The 21,711-nt window shown below is 38.2% G+C and overlaps 1 protein-coding gene across 1 annotated transcript in view; it reads right to left on the bottom strand.

The window, feature by feature from the left end:
• The window catches only part of ppp1r16b (protein phosphatase 1, regulatory subunit 16B), an 85,257-nt gene that overhangs the window by 9,926 nt on the left and 53,620 nt on the right, over positions 1-21,711 (bottom strand). Inside the window, exons 3-5 of the mRNA XM_033967046.2 lie at positions 15,817-15,887; positions 4,846-4,991; positions 3,243-3,346 (exon numbers count right to left, since the gene is read on the bottom strand). Of these exons, the coding sequence (XP_033822937.1) occupies positions 3,243-3,346; positions 4,846-4,991; positions 15,817-15,887 (321 nt within the window). The remainder of the gene's footprint in view (positions 1-3,242; positions 3,347-4,845; positions 4,992-15,816; positions 15,888-21,711) is intronic.

Below are 21,711 nucleotides of genomic sequence, written 5' to 3' on the forward strand. Positions count from 1 at the left end.
TTAAAGAATTTTTACTGTTTTAAAATGTGAAAAACAGAACTTGTTTCATTTTAAATGGGTTGCAGTGGTCCATGTCTTCATTTATCTTATGCATTCTGAGCATCCTAATTATTCACCATGATCACTTTATAAGCGCTTTTTTACAACTTTCACAGACCAGAGAAGAGTTGCATCACAATAATACAAACAACTAGCATGTTAACAGCACATTTCCTGACTCTCAGACAACAAATCGATTAGATGCACAGCTGTGTGACTTATTGTGACCTTATATGTTGCTTATAAAATATATCTGTACTGGGGCAAGACAAAATTTGTTCGAAAACACAGGAAAAAAATCTGGTACAGGGCCTTTAATGCCAGTGGTTTCACATGTGTAGTTTTCTTAATAATCTGTAAAAACTTTGTGCTTTTATCTTGTGCAGCTTAATAAGGACAAACTGGACAATCCCACCACTCCTTTTGCACTATACAAAATCCACGCAAATGACAACTCAAGCGACAACAACCCATCCCTCGTATCAGTATAGCATGTTCCTGACTTCTCCTCTAACGTCTTCGACTGCACTGCCCTTGCGTTGCTCTTTCTACATTACATTGTGTGTGTGTGTGTGTGCGTTTGTGCATATGGATGACTGTGTGCCAAGTCCTCTCCAACACAGCAGCACAGGGAAACAGTGCAGGGACAATTTGCGGCACCGGGGCCCACTTTGATTGCCTTCATAATCATTATCCGCGCCGTCTGTGCTCCTATCTTTATCGAACATCCCATTGTAAACCAAGAAGCTAATTTTGAGTAGGTATTCACTCCCTCCTCATCTCCGTTTTACAGTCTGTGGGTGTTCAAATAAGTTTAACATACAGTTTACAACCCACGTGAGCGCCGTTATATTATTAAAACTATTAAAGCCGGTGTTTACAATTACACAGTGAGATTAGCAGGGTTGTTCTATCCTCTCATTATGTGTTAATGCATGATGGAGCATCTCACATCCTTCACACCATTTAGTTTACTGCAAGCAAGTGTTTAACCTACGGACTACAGTTTACAATTACTATTTCATTCACTCTCGTTATGGTAATTGTCTACAGTGTTTACTTTACAACTAAATCAATTACTTGAGTGAATTTACTGTGCTATAACAACATGCTAATGCTCTTGTACTGCATTTTATTGCCATTTCTGTCAATTGTGTGCCTAAAACTGGTCTTATCAAACGTACACTGTCAAAGCCAGACTTAGAGAGACTTATTCATGCATTTGTCTCCAGTAGGTTAGACGACTTTAACGTCCTGCTCACTGGCCTCTTCAAACGAGCCTTAAGACAGAACAGTACATCCAGAACACTGCTGTTCAGGTCCTGACAAGAACCAGGAAGTACGAGCACATAAGTCCTGTGCTCAGGTCTCTGCACTGGCTTCCTGTAGTTCAAAGAATAGACTTTAAAGCAGCTCTGCTTGTGTATAAGTCTTTCCATGGCCTAGGTCCAAAGTACATCTCCAACATGTTAGTGCCACATGAACCATCTCACACTCTGAGGACTTCAGGGATCGGCCTCCTGCTGGTGCCCAGAGTCAGGACTAAACATGGAGAATCAGAGTTTCAGTTTTATGCAGCTAAAACCTGGAACAGTCTTCCTGAAGATGTGAGACAGGCCTCTACTTTGACAATGTTTAAATCCAGGTTCAAAACAGTTCTTTTTATCTGTGCATATGATTGAAAGGCTTTTATTCATGCACTCTTCTCTTTTAATAGTAATTTTATGATGATAATTTGTGATTATGTTTTGATTTGTGTGATTTTAATGTCTTTTTTATTCTGTAAAGCACTTTAAATTACCTCGTGTACGAATTGTGCTATACAAATAAACTTGCCTTGCCTTATTCTGTGATAGCAGTCAAACGTAATTGTCAGAAAATGTTCAACGATTCAACTATTGTACAAAAATATCTGTAACCCATCCGTCTGTTTGTCCCTTTGTTTACACAGAAAAGTCACTGCCAATTATATATGAACTGAACTGAAAAGTATATAACCTCAAAGGCAGAACAAACCTAGCTGACTTTTACCCACAAACAAACAAAAGGAGGGAACAAACTTCTGCTTATTAAATTTCATCCCCAATAACTTTTGGAACTTTTTCAAAAGTACTGGAGGCATGGATGGTCTGGATTGAAAATGTAACGATAACTGAACAGTTTTAGGAAATTGAAACTTGTCATTCACTTCTGTGTTTTTAATGTTTTAATAATGTGATCAAATGTCTCAAATGTAAGAATTGTTCAATGAGCTCACCAGCAGACAGCTTTGTCAATGAGCGCTCATCATCCGAGCTCAGTGGTTAATAAGAGCTTCACTTCAGCCGAGCGAGTGTACGATCAGGCATGAATCTGCATCCCATTAGAAGTGAAAGAACAGCACACGCAGCATAGAAGCTCCCCGGAGTGTCAGCTCTGAGGCCACAAGGGGGTGCTAAGTGTTTTGAAGGTCATGACCCTGTAGTAATGTGTTTCTCTGTCGGGAAGACCCCATGAGAGGTACACATTAACCTCCCATTAGTGAGAAAAAGACTTTGATAAGTAGATGAGTAAAGAAGGCAACAGAATCACTAATGAGTTTTTAATATGGGCGTGATGTTACATTTTTATATCACTTTATAAAAATGTAGCACATCTATTAGGAGTTTTGTCCCTTAAATGTTTTTGTATTCTCAATAAAAACTTATTTCAAAATGAACAAATAGTAACTACTTAACACTTTAATGAACGAGTAGAGAGTGACTCATTCTTTATAAACTAAGCCTGAATCATTGGTAATACACTATTTGTTCATTATAAATTAAGTATTTTGTTCATGTTTTATTAAGGCTAATCATGGTGTAGTTATTATAAAGTGTAACTGTAATCTTTTGGTGTTCAAGTTGCATCACTTGTTACCGGGAAAGTTGTTATTTCATCACAGCATTGGCTTCATTTACTGACCCGATGTGACAGCTGCCTTATCCAGGGTTAGAAGTTATTTTTTAATTTATTTCTTAAAGCAATTTCACTTCACAAAAGAGCAGTGACGACTAAATGGTATCACGCCAATACAGAACAACATCGAAGAGACGAAAACAGACAGAACTCAGGGTAAAACATTATCTCATCACTGCATCTGTCTAGAGACAAATCCGTGACTGATGTATTTAAAATGAACACAGAAGCCTGGCGGCGTCCTCAGATGTCTCCCACGCACTCACCTCTGTTGGCCATAGCCGTCTCAATGATGTCCAGTGTAGGGTCGTCCTCACAAAGGTCATAGGGCATGTTCCCGTCTGAGTTAACTGCCAGGAGGTCAGCACCGCTATAGGACACAAAGACATGAAGGAGAACGATTGATTCAGGTAAAGAGATGCTGTAATCCTTCATTTGTCCAGGAGTGGGTCAATGTAGAGAAGGTTTCAACGCTGGTCATCAGGACTCGGCGATCAAGACACGCTCGAAAACTTCTCTACATTATTCAGGTAAGTGACTTGGTTTTGCTTAGAACTTCATTTTACAGATGGCATAGGACACTAGGACATGGGCCCACCGAATTGAATTGATCTGCGTGGTGTCTAAGGGCAAGGCACAATTATTACCTTATTATTATTATTTTATTATTTAAATATATTATGTCACCTTTTTCCATTAAGTGATGCATTCCAAATAAACCCTTAAAATCTAAATTATTTGCTTTGGGTCAGCATAAAACATTTTTTATGTAAAAGGGGTCAACGTTTATTTTATTTTTGTGTGCTAGTTATGGGCGGGACTCATGTGCTTCTGTCAATTAAGAGTTAAGAACCAAATACCAACGATTGACTAGTGACTGAAAAAGCAATAAATATGACAAAAATATGTTTATAAAGAAAACTAATGCCGTACATGTCCTTTTTTACATTCTTCACAAACAGGAAACAGGATTCCTCACCTCCATTGGTTCCATAGATAAGTTATACATTATTTTTAAAAATAATTGCAGCAATTATTTTGTTACTGACCAACAGTTTCTACAATGTTTAGAGAAAGAGCAAAACTAAATAGGACTTTGCTGCTAATACCCGATGGCAACTGTTAGTCCTTGGCATCTTGAATTGCATTATTCAGAGTTTAATCAGTCGTTGTGAGGCGTATAATGGCTCCAACCGACTTGATTATTCACTACAAGTCCTGCATGTTAAAAGATGGCAGCAGTATGTATCACATATGTTCTAACTGCACTTGTGGCCATGTCAGACATCCAAATTTAACTTCTAATTAAACCCTTATTAAACAGCAGCTCATGAGCTTGTGGGAATAGTAGGGTCACTTCCATTGAACCGTGAATTGCATTAACACAAATACGGCGCGTATATTATTTGAAATATGATTGCTAGTCCTCTGGCTTGAGTTAATTTAATATGTTTGCTTAATGCGTTCTGTCATTTTGATAAGAACAGAACAACCACACAGAACCACGCTCTCATAATGGTACCTGCAGTGCTTCAAAATGTAATTAAGCATTAACTGTCAAACAAAACTATGGTTCATTGCTCCCCTATTTAAAGTCTAAGTGTATTACTGTGTTGAGCTGCTGAACATTTTGTGGTAGCTCCAATGTGATTAAAATAGTGTAATTGTACAAATCGGTCCTACCAATTATTAAGGGAGCAGTTTTTGGTTTTTTTTTTTTTTTACAAATTTTTCCAGGCTTGGCACCAATAAATGAACCAGTGACTCTCAGTCCAGCCCTGTTAATCTGTTCTACAAAGACTGCTGAGAGGATAAAATGAATGACATTTTCTCTACTTTGTGCTTGCATGTGTCTGTGCGCTCTCTTACTGTGCGATGAGTATCTTGACAAGACCAGCGTGGCCACAGGTGGCAGCAGCGTGCAGAGGAGTCCACAGCTCATTGTCCTGAGCATTCACACTGGCTCCTCTCTCCAGAAGGATCTTCACCATCTCCTCATAGTTATCTATACAGCACTGAGGAGAAGAGACAAGAGGAAGTTTAGAGTGGACTGTCCTAAAAATGATATCAGCAGCAGAAAAGAGTTGTAGAGATAAACAGTGTGTGTATTAAAAAGAGTAAATATTAATCAAAAGGAAAGAGGCCTCTTTATTGGTTCAGCAATTTCACCAAATTACATGCTTTTCCATGTGTACACAACACACCCTTGTAAGATCGCTTCAAAATTAAACTGTGACCCATCCTTGGCTTTGGCCTTCCTTTAAAAAGATTGCTACCTGTCAACACTGAAGAATAAAATATGAAGATGAAAAATCTATCATCAGGAACTAAACATGAATTGGGAGAAAATGACCTGTAAATAGTGAAAATGGATTTAACAAACACTATAATAGAAGTGGCTTGGTTGACTGGTCACATTTTTTAATAAAAAAAATATAAAAATTGATGTATTAGTCTGCAATAACACAAGAGGACCGCCTCTTGTGTGGGTCCAGGCTACACCCCGAGCTTACGCCCAAACACTCCGGCCACAGGGAGAGTCTTTGTTGATACAAGCATGATTATAGGCTGAGGAGCAGAAAGAAGAATTTTCCATAAACTCATCCTCAATCTGTCAGGAGCAGCTGTTTTCATTATTAGCGCTTAACTGATGTGAGTGCTGCAGAGCCATGTTGGTGCTGAAAGATAAGGAGGATGGCAGAGAAAGTAAAAATAACATGCCAGTAGTTAGACTTGTAGCATCATGTCTGAACAGAATCTCATGTGTTATAAGATTACTTGAGAAAACACTACTATTATTTAGTAGTTGTTGCCTGGGATGGAGAATACACTTCTTTAATACTTTATGTGAGTCTGAAGACGTGAGTCTGGTCACCAGTGATAGGCATGATTGACAAGTGAATTAGCCAATCAGGGACACACATCAGTCTGTATCAAAACAAATATGGCTCCTTACAAAGAACAAAGGAACATAAATATCACAGAGGACTGAAAAACATTGTGTATTTGTGCAGAGTCAATTAGTGAAGCAACTCTGTTAATCTGAGGTGAGGGATGAGGGATCATGTTTGGATCTGGCTAGAGACGTGACGGAGGGTGTGGTGATTAGACGGGTGTCCTTCTGTATAAAAATAGAGAGTGAGAGAGGTATCATTCTGGATTTCCCAAGCTGCAAACTTAAAAGCACAAATAAAATAAATGTATAACAAAATCTAGATAGATGAAGAGGCCAAACTGGAAGCAGAGATGTTCTAGTTCAGGGGTAAATGCTCGAATCATTGTGCCAAAAACTGAATGTAAAATTGCCATATATTTCTTTTCATTTATTTGTTTTTGTTGAGACAATGCAGACTAACAAACAAACTAGCATTATAAATACACCTCATTTAGCACACAGCTTACTTTGAATACTTTTTTTTTTTACAATCAAATAGCGATGTAACTTGTTTAGTAATTTACTAATTAAATCTAGCGGTGTAAAACTATCTAACACCATAAGTACTCATTCATCACAGTGTGTTTGTGGAGCCTGGTGGTGAAGCAAATGTAAATGATGCCAATGAGATTCTTTCAAAGCCCTGCAGTTGTTTTTCTAAATCTCATCCCTCTTCTCCTGCTTTTTCCTGCAACTAAACAAGAATGGGGGGGGGAAAAACACCAGTAGAGGCAAAAATTACATTGTAAAATACCACATTTCAGCCCATGTTATCCCAAAATTGCATCTTAATATTCGATGTACAAGCATGAAAATGGGGTTGTATAGAAATAACCTGCAGACCAACACATCACTGGTTAAAATGACTAGAGTGCATTGTTTGGGTAGTTTATTTCTATGTTCAGTGCTGACACAGTGAGATAAGGTAGCTGCTGGGACTACATGTGGAGAACAGGCATTAATACACAAGTCCAGAAAGGAAATGAAATTACTGCACAGATGCTGGGGATAGATAGTACAGAGCCAGATAAGAGGTGAAAGAGATGCACAACAACAATTTGAAAATAAAAGAGCCGATATTTGAACAAGTTTAATTGGGGTGAAAAAGTAGTGCCTATCAAGTTTTCTCATAATGACTGCTACTTAAAATGACAGCTAGCATACTAATGTGCATGTTTGTCTTCTGTTTTTTATTAGGGGACAACAGGAAAAGAGGATGCTTAATTTATTGCATAAGTAAAACAAACAAAGTGAGTGCTTTGTCCAAACTATAGTGCTGTGTTAGAAATAATGATACAAACTGAAAAGATGTTGGTAGTGAAAGTGTAACAAGAGATATAAATTCTTGTCCTCCATCTGTCATATTGCAAATCATATTCCTCTGTGCATAAAATTCAATTCAAACAACATTATGATCATTATAATTTACACAGAGCTGCATAACACAATGTAATAGGTTGCCTTGCTGTTCGGCAACTCCCTGCGGATTCAAGAGGAGGTATTATACCAAATTGATTTTTTTAAGCTTTCTACCATGTTATAACGTTGTTCTCTTATCAAAAACATATCTGAAGAGGTTTTAGCTGTAAGATCCTGGTCAGTTCATGTGCAATTCTCCATAAATATACAAAACAACATACTACAACTTCACAAACCTGACATGATTTGCAATAAGTTTCATTAGCAGGATGCATGCTGATTGTGTTGTGATAGCACTCTAAAGGAGGAGTCACTTAGCATGGAGAGCAAAGAAAGGGAAGACTCAGGGGGTCAGAAATGAAAGTGAAAAGTGAACAATGTTAATAAAAGGTAACACAGTGATCTAAATTTGTCATGTGTTTGCAGTTAATACCCCACAGAAATAAAATACCCCTCTCTTAAAACATAAATTCTTGTATAATTCTTTTAAAGTCTACACGGGTCAGGCCTATCCACCGTGTCTTTCAGAGCACCTCCAGCTCCAGCCCCCACAGAACCAACACTCTGCTGACCAACTGTTTCTCTGTAACCCAGGCTCCAGCGGACTTCTCAGGGGCTGTAAAACAATGTAATATCACTCTCATTTTCCGTATAGACTTTGCAAGAAAAGTTGTCAGGCATGTGGAGAGGTGAGCATAGTAGAAATGCATGTTTTTCTTTTCTTATTGTATCAGTTAAAACTTCTTTAATAATTGCAGGATAGGCAAATTTAATGCCATATTGTGGGACATACCAGGATAAGAACAACACTTCCATGGCAATAGGCAGGGAGTGGACCTTCAACCTGAGAAGTTACAAAGAGCATCTTTGAAAATTCTGCAGAGTTAATTTTGTATTCATTTTTGTCTTCTTAAATTCTGTCCAAATAAATGATGTAAGTTCATTCTACTTTGCATTTTAAGTGGATGTTTATGAGAAGTGCTCTAATTAGCAGTGAAATCTCGTGGCTTTTGAAAGAGCAGCACCAATTAAAACAGTTGCACCTGCGAGTCTCACCGCCCCGAGAGGGGGGGAGCTTCTGAAGCGCCAAAGCAGAAGTGCCTGAAGAGACAGCGGCTCTATTAGTGTCTACTTCCCCTGTTCAGAACTGCAACAGACAAATGATTCACCCGAAGAAGATTAAAGCATGACTCAAACATTCACATCTTAACCTTTGGCCATTTCTATCAGCAAGTTTCACAGATGTGGGTCTCCTGAGTGATCAAACTTAATGATATAAAGTGAAATTACTCACAAAGGTAAAATTTGCACTCTGTTCCTTTTCTGGTATAGGGCCTTAAGCCTGTTACAATAACACATTTTGAAACATGATATATGGCTCCAGAGAATTATAACAATTAATAATATCTTAATACTTTATAACACATGGTAATCCTAGTAAACCATATGATTTAAAGACCTGCGCTACAACAAATAAATAGCTGGATGAAAAATAATTAGCCATAGAAGTTGTTTATTCAATCCTTTACAGCTCAAATCGTACCATTTTGCAAAACTAAATAAACTAACTAAAAACTCAACATTATTGCAAAGAAAATGCAGACCCAAAAATATATTGTTCCAGTTATCGAACAATAAGTCGATATAGTAAATATTGTGACAGGCCTATAAGGTCTGCCAACTGCTGGTCTCTATGGAGATGTTAGTTTTGCCTGCTCTGCAATATTGCAGTAAACTAATTCAATGGAAACAAGCAGGTGATGCCTCCAGGCCAAGCTAGAACAGGTCTGTGGAGAGGCGATTCCACTCACTGTAATGCAACTGCAACACCAGAGCTGGCTGGTTGTATACCAGAGCCTCCAAGTGCTTCAAGTAATAATTACTTTTACTTCATTTTCATCTTGTTTCTTTCCTAAAAGTTTTATTCCCGAATGCCTCTTTGCACAACACTATAGTTCAAATGGAAAGCGACAAGTGTGGGAGACTCGTAAGAAGCACAAAAGCTTGTCAAAGACATCTGACATTTTGTGGATTAGCTCGGATCCGAAGCTCCAGGCAGCAGTGGCATAGCAGATGTCCTCATGAAAACTCAGGAGACAGCAGCAGACACTCTCCGACAACTAGGCTAATCTGCTCACCACCAGAATCTACATACTCAAACCCAGCTGCTAGCTCAAGTGCTGGGCTAATCTCCACTCAATCTAGCTAGCCCCCCTCTCCACCTGAGCCATTGCACACCTGACACTGGGGCAAAGACGTGGTATTCATAGTCTGCCCATAAAAACTCTATTCACAGGTGCATGTGGAACTGACAAAGGAGCTGAAACAGAGCAGAGCAGGGTGTGATTAGTGAGCTGGCGGCAGAATGAATAAGGCTGTGGAGTAGAACAACCCACAAGGAAGTAAACACCTTTTTCACCAGGGCCAGATTAAAATGTAAAAAACATAAGACACCGGCTCTGCAACAACAAGATTACCAGTGAATAATATATTTTAAAGTCACAGTAGTCTGTGTTTTTGGTTAAAATTCGGTTGAAAAGTGCAGCATTCAATTGTTTACTTCACAAAGGCCATTGGTGCCCATGGTTCAAAGTTTGCCAGGGGTCTCTAGCCACAATTAGTATTAAAAAAAAACAACAAACTATATCTTTAGTTATTGAATTGATCTTATAATGGTGTCCCCTCATCATTTGCTTCCTCAAACGTTTTTTTTCCCCTGAAATTTCTGGTTTCACCTACCCCCTACCTCCTCCCATTCCGACGTGTCCACCCATACTTCTTACTACACCGACCATTTAGTTGTGCAGTTTTTTAACAGAAAGTCAATGGATCTCTATATTTAGCTTCTTACAGCGAACAGAATGTAAAATTATGATTTATGTGTATCTGGAAAAATATAATGTGGATTTTTGGAGTTATAAAAATGTACTTCCAATTTCAGTGCATGGTTTGCCCTTTGTATAAAACTGAGGCTGCCTGGCTGGTTACGCATCGATTGGGCAGATAAATACTAGATTTGTGCAAGAAGAGCAAGACCAAACCACATGTCTCTGAAAAGTACTTCAAATTTCAACACTTTTCAAATGACTATTACAAATCAATTAAATATTACTGCCAACAATTAGATCTCACAGGTAAAATAAATTGAATTCAGTCTGTGCCGAGCAGCTGGGACATGAGTGCAGTTTTGAAATTACCTTTTTGGACTTAAACGCTGCAGCAGCTTTGTCATATTTGTAATATTACTTTTAAGTATTCCAATTGGAGAGTGATTGCTTGGTATCAAAGTAAGTACTAGCGAACCTGTGCAGTAATGAACTTGAAGATTGCCTCAAACACTGCAGAATAAATGAAAAGAGGGTAGACTCGTTCACTAGAGACGCCACTTCAGAACATCTCAGACCAGTTCAGTGGATAACTAGTGAACTTAAAAGCCCGCCTACACTGCCTCCGTCCCAGTCATTCTTGCATGAATATTTCACTGGTGGACTCACTAAGTAAAGGCATTAAAAGTGTCAGTGTGAGTTGGTAATACCATGCATGTTAAAGCAGAAAGTCCAGAAGAAAAAGCATGTCATATGGGCAGTGGCTCAGAACTGTAGTTACAAAGAGCAGTGGAACAAAAAGAAGCCAACAATTACTGCAATGTGTAAGAAGCAAGAAAGTAGAACATAAAGTTTTGAGTTTCTTTTACCATTCAAAAGACTTCATTAGATTTATGAATAGTCAAATATATAAATAAGTTTGCATGTACGTGGCCACAGAAAAAGAATCAGATTTTTTTTTTCCTGATAATGGTCCATCACGATTTTTCATTCCCTTTTCACTTTCCAAAATCAAATAAAAACTGGCGATGAGTGTTGGTTTCATGACACATTTTAATCAGCGTCAAAAAAATAAATAAATAAATGAATTCGCCCAACTGAGTCCAACCAAAGTCTGCGCTCTGCTCCAAACCACATGCTTTTACTGGCAGGAGGTTGGCTGTTAAACTCTCAATAAAATTCATCTCAATTTTGATTCATGTATGGGATTTACTTCTTCAGATGGATTTCAATGACAGAAATGGGTCAACTCAGAAGATCATCTGAAGTTACCTCTGTCATGATAATTACTGTATCAACAATATTTTTGGGGGGGTCAACATTTACCATTTGTAGTTTTTCTTTGCACAATTGGGAAATTTTTGGTTATTTTTTGGTAATACAATATGAGTGTTATGCTGAGGTGTAGAAAGTTGAATTAATCACACCTTAACAAAACAATACTGTTTTTGAATAGTTTTTGTGTCTGTGGCATTCATTAGCTTCAATATTATCATTTATCATCTATTTTCTTCCACAGAACACTTCAAAATGTGTTATTGTGACAAGCCAAGTCTGAAGTTAAGAAAGCTACTCGGTGTACAAGAACCATCAATCAAAATCTTATCTTAACATCCTAAAAAAAACAAAAAACAAATACTTTTTGCCACATCTCCAATGGACCAGTTTAATGCAGCTCTATGTCGGTGGGCTGACTGCAGATCCTGGCATATTACCTTAAAAAATAAACAACAACAACGAATAACATGACATTTCTGCAACTGTATTTTCCTGCAGACGTAGTATATTTGCATAAAGATATACACAGAGTCTCAACCTCAAAGTTTTTGGTGTCAACAAATGTCACCGGAGGTCTCTGGTGTTCTGTGAGGTTGCTCAAATGTATTATATTCAAAACCCGTCAGATGACAAACCATTGGAGTTGTCGAGGGCTAAAACTTTACTGATGAACAGGCTCATCATTTCTTGAGACAGTGTGAATAATTCCTCCCACACACGTCAGCCCATGAAAAGCTCTCCTGTATCTGCTTCACCACCTTCACTACGTTATTTTCCTATCAAAGTCAAGACTGCAATTCATAAGCCTTCATGAAATATTAAGCTGCTACTGAAAGGCGTAATAAATGTTACCGCGTGTGTGTATAAGTTTGGGCCCAAAAGCATAAGGCGAATACACAACATCCAAAATACTCTCTGTAGATAATTGATCCATCGTTTCGCAATTAATTTAAGGGAGTAAAGAAGTGGGTCTTTTATGAGTGAATGAATATTTTGCCTCCTTGTTACAAGACACTAAAGAAAAGTTGTACAGATCTACTTTTATACATAAAGCGACGACATGTCCCTCTTTTGGTTGTACTGCACAGCCATTTAAACCTCTGTCCCTCTTCCCACTTATTTACACAATATCCCATGTTTTAATTGATGCTACGTGAATTATAAAAAAAAAAAAAAAAATTCCATACGTGATATTTTCTCGCTAAGAAATCCAGACTTTTTTGGTGTACTGGCTTTCCAGGTTGTAAATATGTTGGTACCAGCTATTATAATATCATTTTGAGCATTATGATTGATAAAAAAAAAAAGTAACTGTCCCTATATTTTCTACAATTTGACAAGTACATACAATTTTAAGCATAGAATTAAACATAGTATATCAGTCTTCAGGCAGGGTTAGAACATTAAAATCACATTAAAAGTAGGAAAATTATAGTTGTACAAGCCAGAGCAGACTCCTTGTACCATATACAGGTGAATGTGTTGAACCCATTTGAATAGTCTGACACCTGGTTAGCAGTGACACCTTATTTAGAGAAACATCACCCCCACTTACTTTCATGTGTCTCTTAAATGGGTCCAGTGTGCACATGCAAAACATCAGTCTCGCCTCAGCTCAAATCTGTTTTCTGTTAAAACTATTACAGACTGTATTCAAATACTTGCTCATATCAATGGATTAGTGACAGTAATCTTGTACATAATGCAATAAGATGAGATTTTCAGATATTAGATTTATGTTTGAAAGGTTACTTGCCCATTCTACAGTTTTGGGGTAGCCACATACTCTGCTCTTTATAATAGCATTTTATACATTTTGAAATACAAAGCCAGCAACTCAATCATGATTAAGACTCTATTAACAACATAAACTACCCAAATGTTCTCAGTGGCACGATGGTTTTCTCATTAATAAAAAGAAAAAAGCTAAAATATGATACAACAGCAACGACTAGGGCAGTGCAAATTGATGTGATAAAATAGTTTAAAATATTCCATGGTCAAATTAGGGCTTTTCAACAGGTCTAGAGCCATTAAGGCAGTAAAATCACATTGTTACACTGGAAAATTGTTGCATTCATAAAAATCAAATAAGAAAGTGGTTGCATCAGACTTGCACTCTATTATTTTTAATAGGACATTTTATACCTATAACTGTTTAAACCCAACTTTTTCCTCTATATCCCGTTTTGCCTGCAGCAAAAAGCAGAACTTTATGACAAAAAGCAAACTCCTTATCTCCATTTAATTATTAAACATTTTATCTTTTGCAAAAAGCCATGCGAGTCACTATATGACGCTTTGGGGTGAGAGCTGATTGGCTGTACAAGGGTGGTCTGACCTGCTTCACTTTTCTGTCTGAAAAAGCTGCTCTAAAGCTAGTGGTGAAACGAAATCTTGCATATGAATACTAATGATGTGCCAATATTTAAATGCCTCCCGTTCACTGTTTGAAAATGAGGTACACCAGCTTTAAATTAAAATTTTATTCCAGTATCTGATAATTGAGCAGTTTTCATTCCCCCGTGTGTTTGATAGCCCCTATATGTTTTGTACAGATAGAGAAAATATAAAGGTCTAGTCTGACAGACCCATTGAAACCGCCTATTACAGGACATATACTCAGGGATAAAGGTCAAACTGATCTTTTGTCCACTGCTTTAAACACCGTCTGCTGTGAAGGAGACTGATGGATCTCAATTTTCTCTCCCAGCACCTCAGTCCTCGCAGCAGGAGATGGAATATTACAGTTACAGCAGTAAAAGATGAGAGAGGAGCTATGTTTATCCAAGGAGAGTGGAGGGCATCAGTGACCAGATGGATGAACCCATACTGTCAAAAGATGATGTCAGGTTGTCATATGAAACTTATCAAGTCAGTCTAAATTTGGACGTGTTGAGGAGTCGTTTTTTTTCTTTTTTTAATCACAATCAAGCAGAATAATAACCAGTAATAATTAGTGCTGAAAAAATATATTGTTCTAGACCAGTTCTAGTCTTGAACAACCTGTAGTTAAACCTCTACAATCATGGGATGCTTATATTAGTTAGTCAGTTCATATTTCAGTCTTGTTGTTTAAATGTGCACTTTAAACAGAATCCTACTTTTTAAAATGTATATCGCAAATCCAATCACAACTGCAAAACTTGTCAAAAAAAGCGCAATTTGGTCCCAAAATTGTGCTCTAGTTTAGACAGCAGTTTTTTGCAAATAATTGAAAATATGCCCAACTTTATGAAATGAAATTCAACGATTGAAAGCCAACAGTTCCCTGGTGTGTAGCTCATTTTAGGACACAGTTTGATACTTCGAATAACAACATTTTGATCAGAGAAAGCACACAAGAATTGACCACATTTTCCATCTGAAAATTAGAAAAACTTCCCATCTGAAAGCCTAATTAATTTATGATCAAATGACACATGTAATGAGATTTTTCTTGGGAAATTTCTGTTGAAAGTGGCCTCATAACATTTGAAGTTTAGACATCGAAGTGGCGCTAACTTGCCAGAATAAACAAGAGCTGACAGACTTCATCGTCTTGATCTTGTCACCAACCTGCTGAGTGAGTAGAAGTAGACCGATACCACACAGGAACATCTGAATATGCAACGGGTTATTTACTAGCGTTTAAAAGCTTCTGTAGGGAACACGAGCACAAGAGCACAAATGTCCCATCAGAGATCACAAAGGATGCATTAGCAACATCCACTTAAGCTTACATGTCCGCTCATTTGGATTTCTTTAATTTCGTTTCCATTTCTCTATTTTTAAAAGGGCCTTTGTCTGTTTGTTTTTTTTCCCGCGTATTTGAGCTAAACTTGCTCCAGTGCAGATATATTGTATAAACAGCACTTTAATAATATATAAATATAAGTCCACTGTGCACTATCTGACTAATTATAAAGCGTTCTATTGTCCGATTATTAGGAAGTGCACCGTTAACATGCCAATTGTTAGCATACTGGCCTCTGAAAGCTATGAAAAGCGTTAGTGAACTTATTGCGGTGAATAATTATGCTCTGAATTCATAAGGAAAGCGAGGAATGACTTTGGACCGCAGCGTCTTTTAAGCATAATATTTGACCAGCAATGTAGATAATAACACCAATAACTGAGAAAAAAACATAACTGTACTTTAAGGCAATTATTTAGATAAAATGTGCTTTGCAAAGAACATATCCCGTCTCTTTTTGTATTTAACTTATTCTTCATTTGATTCTTGTATTAGTTTATTGGTTCCTATTTCAATCTTCTCTCAAATGTTAATCCACCTGGAGTAGTTTATACAAAGTACATTCCGAGCAGAACTTTTAAAAATATAGCTCAAATCTAATCACAATCTCAATACTTGCTTACCTGAATAAACAAAATCAAGTTTACCTGATGCAGAGCGGTGAGTCCGTCTTCATTGCACAGATCGGGGCTCACGTTGTTCCTCAGCAGGTGCCGCACTGATGAAAAGAAAAAGGAAAGGAAGGCATTAACTCACAGATAATACAAAGTAAAGACAAGTGGATATCCTCTGGGACTCTCTGGGTAGCTGCATTTGTTTATTCCAAACGATTAACAGTCTAATTGTGTTTCTTCTGCTGCGCAAATAACAAGCATGAAGCTAATCAGAAGGATCCCACGGCTGCAGGTGAGACGCCAAGCCAGTGCAAATCAATATTGGATTGTAGAGCGGGCGACGGACATGAGAGGATTTCTGAGGACTCAATTCACTATAATAGCTACAAGACAAGATAAAGACAGAACCAGTCAGGAGCAAAAATAGGAAAGCCGTCAAAACAATCATACAAAAAAAAGAATCCAAGGCAAGTTTATTTGTATAGCACAATTCGTACGCAAAGCAATTCGAAGTGCTTTATGGAATAAGAAAGACATTAAATCACAATACAACAAATCAAAACATAAATAACCATCATAAAATTAACAGTAAAAGAGAGGAAGAGTTTCAGTCATATGCAGAACTTAACAGAACCGTTTGGAGCCTGGATTTAAACATTGCCAAAGTAAATGCCTGTCTCACATTTTTAGGAAGACTGTTGCATGTTTTAGCTGCATAAAACTGAAACACTGATCGTCCTGGTCTCGTCCTGGTCTCGTCCTGGTCTCGTCCTGGTCTCGTCCTGGTCTCGTCCTGGTCTCGTCCTGGTCTCGTCCTGGTCTCGTCCTGGTCTCGTCCTGGTCTCGTCCTGGTCTCGTCCTGGTCTCGTCCTGGTCTCGTCCTGGTCTCGTCCTGGTCTCGTCCTGGTCTCGTCCTGGTCTCGTCCTGGTCTCGTCCTGGTCTCGTCCTGGTCTCGTCCTGGTCTCGTCCTGGTCTCGTCCTGGTCTCGTCCTGGTCTCGTCCTGGTCTCGTCCTGACTCCGTCCTGACTCCGTCCTGACTCCGTCCTGACTCCGTCCTGACTCCGTCCTGACTCCGTCCTGACTCCGTCCTGACTCCGTCCTGACGCCGGGTACCAGCAGGAGGTCGGTCCCTGAAGAAGTAGCATCACAAGAGACTATACATTGATGTCGTTGGCTATGTTGACCTGCACATGAACGATCTGATCATGATCTGATTTCTGGACTTGTCACGTTATCAAAATGACATGTACATCTGATGTGAGTAAAATTATTACATCCTGGCAAAAATATAATAATTAAATAAAAGATTTCTCATGTGGATGTGAACACAACATCAATAATCAGTTCTCCAGTTATCAGATTTTACTGGTCATGTAAATGTAGCCGAAAATGTAGCCAATGTTACCAATTATCTGAACAATAAATACAAATAAATAACTAAAGATTGCAAGTTGAATGTTTTTGTCCATGGTTTGTCCAATTTCATTTTAAATCAGGCCATCCGTGATACTAATCTACCTCTACACTCAGGTAAACCTTTAGACTGACATCCCCAGTCAAATGGTAAACCAGTAATCTCCTCTTCTGACCTTTTCTGTACGGGAAGTGTCACTCTCCTAAATGAGCCATAATTTACCTAGTGCCCTTGGGAATCTGGAATAGAGAATAGGAACTGACAGACAGTAAATCAGGGATTACACTGATAAACCCCATAGCCGGACACAATTCACAAAACGTCATTTATCTCTCGGCCCCCATTGGACAGATGGTGGCCGAGTCCGTTGAAATAGCTCAAATCTGAGTTTGAAGAGCTGTAAAACGCCAGCGGTACATAATTATCGGACCGTTTTGGAGCATTGCCATGTGGCTTTATTGTAGAGCCTAAATCAGACAGTGAATAAATCAGGCCGTGATGCTAGCGGAGAGATGAGAGATAATGATCATGTCTGAACATCCAAGTGAGAGAAAACACATTAGCTAAATACATCATGAAAACAAGAGGGGCTGGGGGCTCACCGGAGGATTGTTCGCTAATCTACGGCAGTTAATTCTGTTGTTGTTGTTTGTTGTTTATTGGATGTTGTCAGACTGAGGGCTCCTATCACCTTGAGTCAATTCACACGGTATACACAATCACTCTAACAGCTTTGCTTTTCTAAGACAGGAAGTCAATTAAAAACTCAAACCATTTTGCAGGGCGTTAAGTTCTTCCTATTGTCTTTAAAACGTACATGTAAATTAAAATGATCCTGTCCTTGTTTAGCAGGGATACCTAGAAGCACAGCCTGGTTGTTTTGGGACAAATCATACTTTAAAGCATCGACTTTACTGCCTTTATTATTTATTTATTTTTTTGTGATCTGATAAAGTCTTTTATTGATGTTGCACATCAATAAAAGACTTCATCCCTTGCATCTGCTGTACGCCAATGAGTGATTGGCAGCCCCAAAGGGAAGCAGCATCTGACTGCACTATGAACATAATGGTTTACAAAATAATAATGCACAAAAAATAAATTAATAATTATAATGCTGTCCAGGCATTAGGACATTGCAATGATTATGACAAAAAAAAACAGGTAATGCTAATTTCCTCCATCATAGACATCCACAGAAATAGGTGTACATACATATATTTGTGGAGGCATAACATTAGACGTGTGATACATACAGCCATGTACTGTCCATAGAGTAGATACACTTTACTGCCTTTGTTTATTATAAATGACCAATAAGAAAGTTCTGATCACCAAAACATTCACTTCAGCAAAAAATGTTGAAGATGAGTAAAATTTTAACATTAACTCATTTAAAAGGTACACTATGTAGCTTTTGGCACATTCCTATCTCTTGCAATAACATCTCCATGGAGACAAACAGGAGGTGTAACCTTATATATTGAGCCTTTAACATTTCAGTTGGATTATTATTATAACTGTTTTGTTATTGGTATAATGCCAAAAATATTGAGATCTCTTTAGCCAATATAACCTCCCCCACCCCCACATAAAAGCACACACGGTCATCTGTCGAACAACTTAATGTGAATTGTCACTTTACTGAGAACATGCTAGTGCCTCCACACACATCTCCACGCCTCTGCCACATCCAGGCACATAAATCCAGGGCCACCCGGGAGAACAGGATGAACTGCAGTGCCCTCTTTATGGTACGAATGCTCTGCTGAGACATATGAGGGGGCATGAGTGAAATATTGCACTATACACTACACGCAGCACAATGGGACCCAAGGTTATACAGCGGCCGCATTCAATAAATATCAAAGATCATATATGTGCTCTGACCATGAAGGCTGAAGACTTTATAAACAGAAGCATCTCTGAGGAGGAGCGAGGGTGAGTTCTGCTGTTGACACGAGCAGCTCCTCTGTGCTTTCTGGTTATTAGATGTGAGCAGATGTTTTCCCGTTCAAGGAAAGCCTCTTAATGTTTACAGGTGCTCCCCAAGGCACGGAAGTGATTCTAAAACAGTCTGTGAGCTTATTAAACACACATCTAGACTGGTATTTGAGCATCAAGGGAGACAATTGAAATGAAAGAGTGTAATGTTGCAGATGTGGTTCAGACTGATTGATAATGGGCCAATCACTGTCAGGAACACGCTTTAGAAATGAATCAAAGAGTCAATTTGTCTTTGTGGACCACTTTTATATTGTTGTAAACATATCATCTGTCAGCATACCGCCAACAAGCAAGCAATCTAAATTTAACTGAGCCAAGATCAAAATCAAGTCCAAAGCGAGTCAAAACAAGAACAATAACTGGAAAAAAATAATCTAAAGTAGTCCTGACCAAGTATTGCTCAAGATCTGGAAGTAAGTTTCCAGGCACAGCACCCCAATGTGCCTAGAGGCATTGATAGGTCAAATGCAGAGGACAAACTTTCCTATGGGGACAGTGTAGTATATGACAAAATCAAATATAAACCAGGAATGAACAGTGGTCTCAACTGTTAAAAAGATTCCAAACAATACATAACAAAAACTATCACGTACGAAGTCTCAGGGGAAACACCTGAAGATGTTTGTGCACCACAGGCTGAAAATAATAGATCCAAGTGTGTTTGAAATCTCTGACTGAATGACTGAATGACACAGACAGCCTCATCCTTATAGATTTCTGCCACCGTGGTGATTCCTTCATGGTTGTTTATGTGTAGCCTGTCCATCACTCCGCAGGGCAGCAATCTCACTAGTTTCACACAGACTTTTAGACAAAACAGGACCACACAGAAGAAGCATGAAGACGAACAGTTTTGGTAGTGTGCATCCTGACCCAGTATCGCCCCATATTACAGATGGAACTGCTAAGTATGAATTATTTATTTTAATAAAGTCACCATCGCATAATCTTGTCCCCACATTTGACATAAGTAATTTAAAGTAGTTTTTACTTTCGATGGCTTGCTTTTGCTTGAAAATGAACTCAAATGCAAGTAAAGGTCTTTTCAATAAACTGGTACAATTGGCTTGTTTTCAGACAGTTCTGTCAAATAGAAATTAGACTGCAAAATGTATAATACAGCATAATTAGAAAGACATTTTTTGTACAACAGAATGATCTGAACAAATTGAGTGTGGAAACATCATCACATATGCTCTATTCATCACAACAAATTATAACATTCAAGGTGAAATTTTTAAAAGAATCATAAACTAATTTAAAGTTACAAAATCTGAAACCACAGCAAAACTCTTTTTTTGTTAATAACCATTCGTAAATAAAGATATTACCATTTTTTTCTCATATTTTCAAGGTTTCAAGTCATTGTCCCATTTTCATGCCAAACTCCAGACAACATGGTCCTTTCTCAAAGCGTTACATCATAATCTTCATACTTCTTTTGCTACACAACCCCCAAAATGGTGGCTTTGGGTGAGCATTATACCCTCACTGTCCACTGTCCTCACCGGAAAACTATGCAATTCATCTCCATTAGACTCGGACTGGGATTACCGAACCACGACGCAGCTGCCGGAGGAGCAGGTATATGCGTCTAGAAATGTTATGTGCACATCTTTTCATTCATTTCCTCCTGTTCTGCGAAGCTATGAACACATTCCACTGTGCCATTGTTGAATATGGGAAACTAATCAGCAGCGTGACAGTTGTCTGATGGTGCCTGCCCAAAGCCTAATGCACACAGGCCCGTCTCCATTTCGCTACTTTCGGAATTAAACCCACAGAAAAATTGAGCCACTTTTAAACAAGATGCCAGGGGTTGTGATTGGTTAACTTGATGAATGCCACAATGCCAAATGGGGAACGTTGATGCATTGCTGTAGACGGAATAGATTTGGGCTATGATGTGTGGTACAACAGTGAAGAACAAGATGGAGAGACGAAAAAGAAAAATAACTTTATTGTCCAACAGAGTGAAAAATTGTCTTTGCTTCACTAAAAACACCTCCCAAAACTAAAAAAAACAAAAAAAAAACAAATCATAAAATCTCAACAGGAGCCACATTCCTCTCATGAAGCTACTTAATATTTATGAAATCTTATGTGGTGACTCTAGCAGCTAATGCATATTTTATTTTTACCCCAAAGTTTGTTTCAGTCTGTCCTAAAAAGATGTTGGCAAGATGTTAGTCGTGGCAAGACTATTTGTCACTGATATGTTTTTCCATGTTACACATATGGCAGTGTTTGCTCATGGGGCTGTGAGAGGGGGGGCCTTCATTTTTCAAAACACCTCCGCACAGATCCAAATGCACTCTGGTATGTGATCTGGAACACATTCAGAAGATTTACATTTTTAATATAAACATATTTGGATCTGATGACATTCTTTTTGTGTTAAGCTCCAGGCCTTTGTTAAAAATACATTCTTCAACTTCTATCCTATATATTAAACATAAGTAAAAATAAGTTTGTTTTTGCATCACTGACCTTTGTACATGTCCA

This window comes from Periophthalmus magnuspinnatus, chromosome 5 (genome assembly GCF_009829125.3).
Source record: "Periophthalmus magnuspinnatus isolate fPerMag1 chromosome 5, fPerMag1.2.pri, whole genome shotgun sequence".
NCBI lineage: Eukaryota > Metazoa > Chordata > Actinopteri > Gobiiformes > Gobiidae > Periophthalmus > Periophthalmus magnuspinnatus.